Raw genomic sequence first — 12,054 nt, forward strand, 5'->3', positions numbered from 1 at the left:
AATGGGGTAGCAAGCTAAGTGGGCTTGATTGTGGGGAAAACTCCACAGTTAAGTGCGCTTGAGCCAGAGGCGATCTGGGATGGTGACCTCCTTGGAAGTCCTGGTTACCGGGTGCAAGCCCCAGAAGTGATTTATTTCATTGAGTGCTAAGTGGGCTATTAAAAAATCATGAGAAATGTGATTTATTTCACTGAGTGCTAAGTGGGATGGTGACCTCCCGGGAAGTCTTGGTTACCGGGTGCAAGACCCAGAAGTGATTTATTTCACTGAGTGCTAAGTGGATTATTCAAAATCACGAGAAATGTGATTTATTTCACTGAGTGCTAAGAGGACTATTTGAAAATCATGAGAAATTAGTAAGTTATGACTACCTCTCATGGAAATAGTCTCTAATATGATGCATTGCGAAAACCCCCAATACTCAATTAAATTTACAAAATATGTTTTTGAATATAATAAATAAAAAACTATAATTAATGAAAATATAGAAAAAAACAAAAATAAAAAATCAATAATTAATAGAAATAAAAGTTACTTAACAATTCATAATAAAACCTCAACCAATCACCTAACAGATAAATAATTTTAAATAATAATAAAAAGTAACAAAAAATGATTTCCTAATGTTAAACAATGGATAAACTACAATTTTTTTTGTCAAAGACAAATTAATCTAATAAAACTTCAACAAATCACCTTACAAATAAAATTTAAATAATAAACAAAAATAACAAAAATTGAATTCTTAAAATTAAACAATGGATATACTACAATTTTTTCAACCAATCACATTACAAATAAATAAATTTAAATAATAATAATAAATAACAAAACTTGAATTCTCAATATTAAACAATGGATAAACTACAATTTTTTTTGGTAAAAAATAAACTAGTACACAATAAAAAAAACAACAGGAATGCTAATCCGTCCAAAAACTTTTGGGATAGTAGCTCCATCCATCATGAGCGACCAAAGAAAGACTTGTTAGTGAACCAGTGCTGAAATCTATTAATAAAAACAAATATTGCATTATGAGTCAATTAGTGTAACGGTCAATTGTAAATATCTGACCATATATAACACAGTAAAAATCCTAAAATATCTGACAATATAATAAACTATGGAAATCTGTAATCACTTATGTTACAGGATGTTAAATATAAAATTATAAAATACTTCTAAATATATTTCTGAAATAGTCCTCATCCTGCTATATTTCAATTTAAAAATACTTTGGAATGCAGTGTCATCAAGAAGATACAAGAGTCAAAATCAATATAAAGGTGAGGTGTTCGAATATCCATTACCTAATTTATTTCAGATTCTCGTGTCACGGACTGACCCGACCAATTAGAGTCGTGGGTAAACAGGAATGCAAAGGGCGTACCCACTGGGCAGATACAACGAAACCCTTGCAAGGCAATGTCTCGATCGCCCCTTAAAATGTGCCTTGACCACGAGCAAAACCCATTTAAAATCTAATGTATTTTGGATATCCATTGGTCATATTCGGAGAAGCCCATTTCGTAGGAGTTCTTTAATCATTCAGCGTTTACAGATATATATACAGCGGAGAATATAAAGGATAGATATACGTTGGAGAATATCAATGGTAGACATTTATGCAGAGAACTTGACAGAGTTCAAAGTCTGTGTTTTGATTGGGCTGCAAAATGGAAGCAATCAAACAGCACCCATTAATGGTATTTGTATTGGTGGGGTTCAGTTTTTGTATATCAGTTGAAGCAGGAATTACTAGCAGATATGTGCGTAGGGTTAACGATAATGTGGATATGCCCATGGACAGTGGTGCTTTTTATGTTCCCCCTGGTTACAATGCTCCACAACAGGTAATGGTGTCTCTTCTTCTTTGTTATTTTCCAACTTGAATGAACAGTCTAATTTTTTAAATGGCATCTAAGGAGAATCAGCTGATGTTTAGGGCTTTGATTTTACCAGGTTCATATCACTCAAGGAGATTATGAGGGTACAGCTGTTATCGTCTCTTGGATTACACCATCAGAGCCTGGAACCAGTATTGTGCTGTATGGCCCTGAGGAGTCCAAGTACACATATGCAGCATATGGTACTATGACCAAATATATGTATTATAATTATACATCTGGATTTATTCATCATTGCACTCTGAGGAATCTAGAGGTAAGTCTTGCAATATAGTTTTCCTTCTTTTGCTCAGAAAATATGGATTTTGAAGGGTTAATTAGTGTAAACAAACAGTATTCAAAAGCAATTTGATATATGCCGGAAAGAAATGTAGGGTACAGGGTCTATAAAAGGGTTTTAAAAATGCAACATAGTTGCCTGTTGCAAAGTGAATAATGCATTTAGCCCGGAAGGGTAGCCTGGTCTGTCGAATCCCCTTGCCACTTTGCTGGTACTCTGTTACGAGGCGCGGGTTTGACTTTTTTGGGTTCATTAGATATTCAAGTAAAAGGTCTGCCTGGGTTAGGCTTAGATATTCAAGTAAAAGGTATAACTGGGTTAGTCTTATAGTCTTATATTCAAGTAGAATGGCTACTGCCCTAGCCCCCTAAGGTTCAGGGAAAGTTCAGTGAATAATATATTTTTGAAAGGAATAATATATTTTTGAAAGGTTAGAAGATAAGAATGATATTAAGTCCAATTTTTTTTACAACAAAGTGCATTTGTGAAAGGTAAGATGATAAGAATGAAGTGAGAATTGATTCTAAAATGTTAGTTAGAAGATAAGAGTGATATTAAATTTAAAAATTCACTTTAGAATAAAGTGCATATATGAAATGTAAGATGATAAGAATGAAGTGAAAATTAATTCTAAAATGTTCAGATTATAGAATTCAAGATTTAGTATTAGTTTGTATAAAATTTCATTTTTATAATTTGTAAATTGTGCATTTATGAAATGTAAGATGATAAGAATGAAGTGAAAATTGATTCTAAAATGTTTAGATTATTGAATTCAAGATCAAGATTTAGTATTAGTTTGTATAAAATTTCATTTTTATAAGCTGTAAATTGTGCATTTATGAAATATAAGAGGATAAGAATGAAGTGAAAATTGATTCTAAAATGTTCAGATTATTGAATTCAAGATTTAGTGTTAGTTTGTGTAAAATTTCATTTTTATAATTTGTAAATTGATGGATAGATTTATTTTGAAAATAAATTATATTAAAAATATTTTTATATTATATTTATTAATTATTTTTTATATCAAAATATTATATAAAAGTCATTATAAAAGTTATATGATTTTTTATTTGGTTTTAAATATGTGGTTTTGAGTTTATTCTCTATAACAAAGTGTGTTTTTATGAAGGGTTAGATGATAAGAATGAAGTGAAAATTGATTCTAAAATGTTTAGATTATTGTATTCAAGGTTTAGTTTTAATTGCATAAATTTAATTTTTATAATTTACAAATTTATTGATAAATTTATTTTGGAAAAATATTATATATTGTATTTTTATATATAATTTATTGTTTTTAAAAATTTAAATTTAAAAATTTGGATTTGTATTTGGTTTTAGATGTGTGGTTTTGATTATTTTTATTTTTGAAAAGTTCTTACAAATTAATTATTTTTATTTTTATTGCAGTTTGATACTAAATATTTTTATAAGATTGGAATAGGAAACACAACACGCGAATTCCATTTTACAACTTCTCCAGCAGTTGGTCCAGATGTTCCATATACATTTGGCATTATTGGTAAGACAATTAGTTAAATTAATGTTTGACATTATCATGCATTATATATATTGATAATTTACTTTTAAAAATAATATAAAGAACTAAACAATCTCTTTATGTATTTGAATTTAAGAGATTCTTATAGTGACATAGAGTCTAACCACATGAAACCTAATCATATGTTTACAAAATTGAACTCACTTTATAGAAAATTAACTTAGTAAAGATAAAATTTTGAAAAATAAGTAGTAACATTTTGTAGTATCTTTGTTATAAAATACGAAGCCCTTTTCTTTGGCTTTGTACTTACAATTCATCATGATTAAATATTATGGTTAACACAATTGCATGCAAAGTGAATACTCCACATAAGGCTCTAGTTTGGTCTTTTGCTAAATATTTATATTTACATGTACAAAGTGCTAGGCTTGAAAAATATTGTGTAAATATGCAAAAGGTTTGAAGAACCCTCAGATAACAATGTAAAGAATAGTATTACCATTATGTGTACCATATTCTATTTTAGATACTTACTCTTTAAGTTTACAATTAAATATGAAATGGAAGTTAGTACAATCACATTATAAGGTTTTCTTTACTAACAAATTGTGTTTAAATTTTAGGACATCTTTCAATTCTATTCAATATGGTATATCTTTTATAAATTCAACATTGTTATAGAAATGTTGTTGTTAGCAAATCAAAATTGCACATGATATGATCTTTGATGGTAGATGCACAAGTTATGACCATTCAAATATATTGGTTAGAAACCCTTAAGAAACCTCAAATTATACATGAAGGTCATCATTATATAATTAGAAATGATTATTTCTAGACATACTAAAATGAAATTCGTTGCATTTAGAGCTAGGTACATTCTGCATCCCATTAAGAGGAATATGCCATAACCTTACACACGGTGTATGTCAACTCAATATAGTATTTTAAAAAAAAATTAATAGTTTAGTATGGATGAGATATAAAACATTAGTGCTTATAAATCAAAATAAAATAAAATAAACAATAATCTAATCAAACTAAAAAAATAATAATAAGTGCGCATCTGCAAACACATATACATAGACATGTGTGTGTGTACACACACATACATAGACATGTCTATGTACACACATATATAGGATGTTTCTTTTAAACATAATGTTTTGAGTAACAAAGGTGCCACTCAATTTTTCTTCAAGGTCATGACAAGAATGGAAGTTTAGTATGATTTAGATACGAGTTAAAGATTAGATGAGGTCAATTTTTCATAAGATCCTTATGAGGGACAAGACATTTGAGTCTCTCCATTACCAGGAGAGCCTTTGGCACATCTACTAGGTTTTGGGACCTTTGCACATCAAGTTCCAAATCTTTGGAGGGTCTAACAAAGGGTTCCAAAGCAAAAATTGATAAGAATGTGAATGTGTCATGCTTTGGTGGTGGGATTAATGCTTTTGGTGGTTCATATGAGGAGGTGGTAGTTGTAACGACCCCAATCTTCCCACAATGTAGTACATATCGTGCTTAGGGTTCTGATCATGGTACATTATTGTATATAAGGTAAATATTGTCTTGGCCACCTCGCACTTGTAGGGTCACGGTAAGTACTTCCCTAGTTACTTGTGTATACGTGTTGAAGATAATAAATGTATCTATGCATATATGTGTATGGAAACATGATTTGAACGTGTAATTATTATTTTGAAATAATGTAAAAGGCATGTATATGGATTTTATAAACCCTATATGGCTAGTGTAAATTTCTGCATTAGTTATTTTAGACTTTATGAGTATATATAAATACATAAGCGTGTGTGGCTATTGTAAATTTCTAAAAGAGGTATGCACACTGGGTTATTGAGGACCTTAATTGGCTATTATGACACACATTAATGTTTATGAAGACTAATTAAACTATACCTATTGGTATAACCCTTGATTGTTTGAAAAGAAAGGTCGCTAGCTAAGGTAAGACCAGGTCGAATTGTCTTACATTATGATAGTACTTTACCTATCTAGTGGAATTCTCTTACCTTAACCCAAATAAAATATTATACTAATAAATAAAGGATGGGTAAAACATAAAAACAAAAAGGCAAAGCGTCCAAAATGAGGGCGCGTTCCTTTCCTCCCTCGGGTTGAGCCACGTAGCCATGAAAACTTAGAACACCTACGAGAGTAATTGACAGGTAGCAAAGAAAATTTAGTTTCCTCTTCTTCTCTCACATTCTATTGGCTATAGGACTAGTTATGAGAAGACGACAGATGGTGGAGGCCAAATGGCACAACATTGATTGGCCTATAAGGCTGATCAATAATGGCCATGCCAGGAGAGATGGGTGTGAAATTTCTGTTGGTCCAAAGAGGCTGGACTATAACTAACCTGGGTCAACAGTGAGGTTGTAGAAAAGAGAAGCGAGATAATGGGAGGGGGAAGGGAAGCAAAATCGAGACCAGGGGAGAGAAACGAAAGGAGGAACAAGTTTCGATGGAGAGAGTAAGAAGGGTATTGGAAGAACAACTCAGAGGGCATTGCTGCAAGGAGGGAGGAGCACGAGTTTGGAAATCGTGGGACCTGTAGGGTGAACCTGCTTATTGTCAAGACTGCAGCAAAAAAGTTGAGTCATGTTAATGAATTGTATCCTATATGTATATTGCTTTAGACTATCACTGTCTGTCCAAAGTCTGGATTCAAAGGTATAAGGCAATGGTAATAACGTGTTTTTGAAACTAGACCTAAATGTGACTTCCTTCTTGTCACCACTTTCTAATATCTCACAAGTAAAATATGTGGTGGGGTTTTCATACCTTTGGTATGCAATGCGACCTGTTAATGAGGTTACTGACTTGATTAATCTCAACCCTTAGAAGGTAAGGACCTTATATATATGTCCTCTCGGTACTTGGATAGTTAGATAATAACTATGGCTTGGTTGGTCCGAATTTACAGAGGGTGGAAAGCTTGCAACCATGCCTACTGGCTTGTTCACCTTCCAGTAGGTGTGGTACACCTGGAATAATCTTTGTATCATAACATTGTACAATAGAATTGGCAACTTTATCTTCCGTCAAATGTAGCTACATCTAGGATCACTAAATCAAGCGAGGGTGGAGAATGCTTATCTCTGGAACCCCTCATGAACTGAAGGGTGGAGGTGAGGAAGACATATGGAATCCCTAAGTCAAGTGCGGGTGGAGAAGGGTGGAGAATATCTATCTCTAGAAGCCCTCATGGGCTGGTGAGTAGAGGAAGTTATCTTTGGAATCCTTGAACAAGCCTGCAATTAAATATTTTAAGTCAGAAGGGTGGAGGTGAGGAATATCTCTAGAATCCCTAAATCAAGTGAGGATGGAGAATATCTATCACTAGAACCCCTCATGGGGTGATGGGTGGAGGAAGTTACCTCTGGAATCCATGAGAAAGCATGTAGTTAAATTGAACAAGCCTGCAATTAAATATTTTAAGTCAGAAGGGTGGAGGTGAGGAATACCTCTAGAATCCCTAAATCAAGTGAGGGTGGAGAATATCTATCACTAGAACCCCTCATGGGGTGATGGGTGGAGGAAGTTACCTCTGGAATCCATGAGAAAGCATGTAGTTAAATATCTTAAGCCAGAAGGGCAAAGATTTCATGTCTCTGGATTCCCTCACTAGTAAATGGGTGGAGGAAAATGGCTGCCCTAGATTGGCTGTCCCACTCTGGATTCCCAACATTGGGCGGAGTGCTAAACCATTACAGGGGGGAGATCAACCTTTGGATTCCCTGAGAAATCTGGCAAATTGGCCATCAGAACCAGCTTAACATGTTAGGCGGTGACTGCTGCCAGTAAAGAAGCTTCTTTACTGGCATTCCGTCATTGGTTGGGAGGAAAGTTGTGAAGCCAGGTTCCGATTCACACACTGTTGAGTGTCTTAATGGCCAAAGTTGTTCAATTACATCAGTTTACCCATATGTACAAAGTTACAGGTTTGGATTTTTGACAACACATAAAATTCCTGATTATATAATCAATGAAAGTCTCTAAACCTGAGCCCGCAGGTAAAAAAATTGACACATCTCTAATAATGGATTATCAGGTGCCGTGGTACTTATCAGCTTAACCACTTGATTTATGCGTTGTTTCTGCCTAAGGGATTTAGGGCCTGGCTGTATGACACTGGAATCCACACAATCCTTTGTTATATCAGCTCTGCTATGTCCACCTTTTTGCTAGCTTATTAACTGAGACTACTATAGCTCTATTCATAAGTTGATTGGTATAAGATCTGCATCAAATTCTATTAATATAGTAGTTCTCACATGCATACAGTAAAGATGAGAAGTTGGTAATAATTTAGTTGTTGGCTTTCTTTGCTAATTACACTATTATCCTGCACATTCATAAGGTGTTGCAATGTTATGTGTGATATGTTGCCACCATAGCAATTTTATTAGTTGTAATGTGCCACACATTGATATGATTTTGCTGAGCATGATAAGTTTATTTTAACTATATTGTTACATAACATACTGTCATTATTCTTATGATGCCACCTAAATTATGCAACCCTTGGGTCGTTATTGGGTAGAATACATCTTGATAATAGTAAGTTGCTACACACATTTAAACATAGGAACAATGTATGGTCACTCAATGTTCATGGTTAGGCATGGTGTTATGTACAGTCATTTATCTCAATACTGGGCATGAGATAGGGTGCAACCTTGGTCTCATTAGTGGGTAGAATGTGGTGAGTTCACAACAAGGTGTTATGAGTACTTAATCACTTAATCATAGATAATATGCATTATCACAAACATATACTGAGTATTGCGGCTGGGTAATGTGTGTGTAGGTGTTATCTAAACACAGGGCATGATGTAACACACAACCCTCTTGTTTCACCACTGACAACAAATCGTTGTGTAGCATGATATAATGCGTAGCAACATGTGAAATTGGTCTTGCACTCTATTCCTGCTGTTCAAATTTTTCTGTTCAAACAAACGCTAACTTGGCACCAACAGTAAAAGGGACTACCTTACCTTGTTCCATTTTGTTTAAAATCTTGCCTCAACAAAATATGTGTATCAACCATAAATTAAGGTGGACTTGTCCTTATAGTGATTAACTGGTTGAGGGAGTTGTTAAGGTTGATAATATTAGTCTATTTCTGGTCCACCAGATTAAATACATTCCCTTTCTTTTGAGCCCTTAGAGACATAAATTATGGGCACACATTGGGAGGCATATTCATCCGGTTGAACTTGCTGGAGTAGGAATTTATGGGCACACATTGGGAGGCATATTCATCCGGTTGAACTTGCTGGAGTAGGGAATTTTCAAATGAATTCATATTATGAGTCCTTATCATAGGTCTATCCTTGTGGCAAAAGTGAAGGTGCAGAGTAATAACTGCATTTCCATCAAGGTAACTGGAGATTCTCTCAATTATCCATGATGTCAAAATTCCATGCGTTAGGGGATAGACCCTATAGCCATTAGATAAATGTAAGAATGATTTACGCAATCTCGTGCATCTTAAATTTTGATAGCAAGTAGTAATGACAGTCTCAAGTAATCATTTACATGACAGAACGTATTGGAAGCCGCTAGGTGCTTGTCAATGTCAAAGTAGAGAGAGAGCTTGGTTCTACCTAATAAATGCATGATGCAATTAAATGGGGAAGACATGTTATTCTTGGTAGTTGCTTGGCTACCTTATACTTCCAAGCTGGGAAAATGATCCTTACAAAGAATTCTTTCATGACCTTGGAACTTGGAGGTAGTCTATCTTTTATGTCTCTATGTAAGGCAACATCCAGGGATAAGTGGGGTACACTCAAGGACCCTTAGCCCCTAGATTGAAAAAATAGGAGTACCCAACTATAATGTTGGGCACTGATTAGAGCTTCTAACTTATTCGTAGAACAAGTGAAAAGTATTATTCACAAAAAAAGAAAAAAGAAGATTGTTACAAGTTGACTCTAGAAGGATGATTGTTGCAACAATGCCATCAAGTTGTTGATTAGTGGAGGTGTTGGGGTAGGTGGGATGGAAAAGTTGCGTTAGGGTCCCCATTAGTTCGTCTATGTTCCCTTTTGGTTTCACATTGGTTAGATTCAATAAGTATACCTTGTGTTTCATTGCCTTATGGTTCGAATTTGCTAGGTATGCACTTCCAACTTGTGTAGGTTTTCCTAGAGCTTTAGAGAGCTTGGGTTGTGGGATTGTTTCATACCTGCAAGTGCCTTTTTGAGACAAGTGTTTGTAGTCTAAGAGTGTGGGTGAACTATTCATTTGTTGGAGTTTTGTGCCATCAATTATTGTGACTTCAAATGTTACATGCCCTCGACGAGTTTTTCTCATTAGGAGTTATCCAGTGAATGGTGATTGGGTTTTCATTTAAATATATTAGGTGGTTTACCTATGATAGGAGGTCCTTTTGTTTAAAAACCTAAGGTATGTTCTAGAATTGGTGTTAGGGGTGGCATTGAGGAGGGAGACATGTTAAGGAAAATAAATGTAAGAAGTGCATTAAGTTAAAAGGTTCATTAGTTAAATTGGTCATATTTGTAGGATTTACAAGGATTCTCTCATGAGGAACCCAAGATTGAAATTAATGAAATTCATAGAAGGAAGAAACAATTTCTAGATGAGAAAGAAACTACTTGGAGACTCAAAAGTAGAGGCTCATGGTTGGAAAAGGGCGATGACAATACTATGTTATTCCATCAATATGTAAGCAATAGGAAAATTTTCAACACTATATGGAATATGGAGGGACCTAATGGCTCTACAATATCGAGTTTTAAGGATCTAGAAAAAGTAAAGGTTAATCACTTTAATGGAAAATTTAAAGGAGATGGTAGGGCTACTATTGATAAGGTGGTCAAAATGGCAACCTTCTTTCCTAACTTTGTTTATGACGTATAATTTTAGCTTGTTGGAAGTAGTATGTAAAGAGGAGATTTAGGAGATCCCGCATTCTTTCTAGACATATAAGAGTCCTAGATTGGATTGTGATTCATGGAATTTTTCCTTTTGTTTTATGATTTGTGGGAGGGGGACTTTCTAAGGGTAATTAAGGAATTTACAAATTCTGGAAGGATCTTGGAAACAGTTAATACCATTTTCATTGCATTGATCCCCAAATCATATAACCCTTCTAGATTTGAGGATTATAAATTGATCTCATTATACAATCACATATATAAAATAAATATATAAATATCATTATGAGAAAGGGTGAAGGAATCACTGTCAAAGACTATATCTCAAGAGTAATTTGGTTTTCTACATGGGGGAAATTCATTATAATGTGGGGGTGTCCTAGAAAGTATTTCATTCAATTAAAAATAAAAGGATGCTTGTTGTGGTAATCAAGGTTGATTTGTCGAAATCCTATGATAGAGTAAGATACCTTTATTTGAGAATGATGCTTATTCATGTAGGATTCAATCTTAACATTGTCAATTGGCTTATGGATTGTGTTAGGCCAAGGATGAGTAACTCCATAGATAAATCTTTATTGATGTGAGTCATACATAAATACATTGAGAGATGAATCCTAGTTTTATCTTCTAAGAGGTTTGATCATTCTTGACATTCATTTATGACTCTTCATATTTCTCTAAGATTAATATTTACCATATACCATAATCACTCGTGACTCTTCATATTTCTCAATTAATATTAAAAATAATATTTACTATACCATAATCCCTTAGGTTAGTTATCTAACATCTCCCCTCTTAATCAGAAGGGGATTTTGTAAGTCCAATAATCTTTTTGAACTTTTCAAAATTTTCTCTTACAAATGCTTTGGTGAAGATGCTTGCAATTTTCTCACTTGTGGAACAATGTATCAACTAACGATCTTTGCCTCTACTTAATGATGAATCAAATTTTACTTTGTATTGATGTGTGTTTTGATCACAAAATCTAGGATTATTTTCTAAGATGATTACAAAAGTGTTATCATTCAAAAGTGGAGTAGCATTCACCCATTTCTCCTACATATTTTTTAGTATTTCCCTTAGCCACACAATATCCTTTGTTTCCTTAGCATCAACCACATACTTTGCCTCTATAGTGGAATCTATTGGAATAGATTGTTTGTATGATATCTAAGAGCTAGGTACTAATCCAGGTCTCTTGAAGTAGACATTCCATTATCCTTATCCCCATCAAAGTTTAAATTTGTATGTCCAACTACTTTAAGGCCTCCACCTTAGAGTATTTGAGCCCAAAGTATTGAGTTCCCTTCAAGTACCTTAGAAATTTCTTTGCGGCACATTAATGTCCTTCACAATTTTTTTCATGAATTTAGAAAGAATCCAAATTGCAAATACAATATCTACTCTGGTAGT

At 33.8% G+C, this 12,054-nt stretch overlaps 1 protein-coding gene across 2 annotated transcripts in view; it reads left to right on the forward strand.

The window, feature by feature from the left end:
• Nucleotides 1–1,318: 1,318 nt before the first annotated feature.
• The window catches only part of LOC149187654 (purple acid phosphatase 2-like), a 154,570-nt gene continuing 143,834 nt past the window's right edge, over nucleotides 1,319–12,054 (forward strand). The window contains exons 1-3 of one of the 2 annotated variants that reach the window (XM_089411425.1): nucleotides 1,319–1,853; nucleotides 1,963–2,163; nucleotides 3,604–3,715. In XM_089411425.1, the coding sequence (XP_089267551.1) occupies nucleotides 1,677–1,853; nucleotides 1,963–2,163; nucleotides 3,604–3,715 (490 nt within the window). In that variant the 5' untranslated portion in view covers nucleotides 1,319–1,676. The remainder of the gene's footprint in view (nucleotides 1,854–1,962; nucleotides 2,164–3,603; nucleotides 3,716–12,054) is intronic. The other variant, XM_089411426.1, reaches the window with a different exon arrangement.

Source organism: Pinus tabuliformis, chromosome 3_1 (assembly GCF_031772625.1).
Source record: "Pinus tabuliformis cultivar Carrire ecotype Pingquan chromosome 3_1, CPIR1, whole genome shotgun sequence".
Classification (NCBI taxonomy): domain Eukaryota; kingdom Viridiplantae; phylum Streptophyta; class Pinopsida; order Pinales; family Pinaceae; genus Pinus; species Pinus tabuliformis.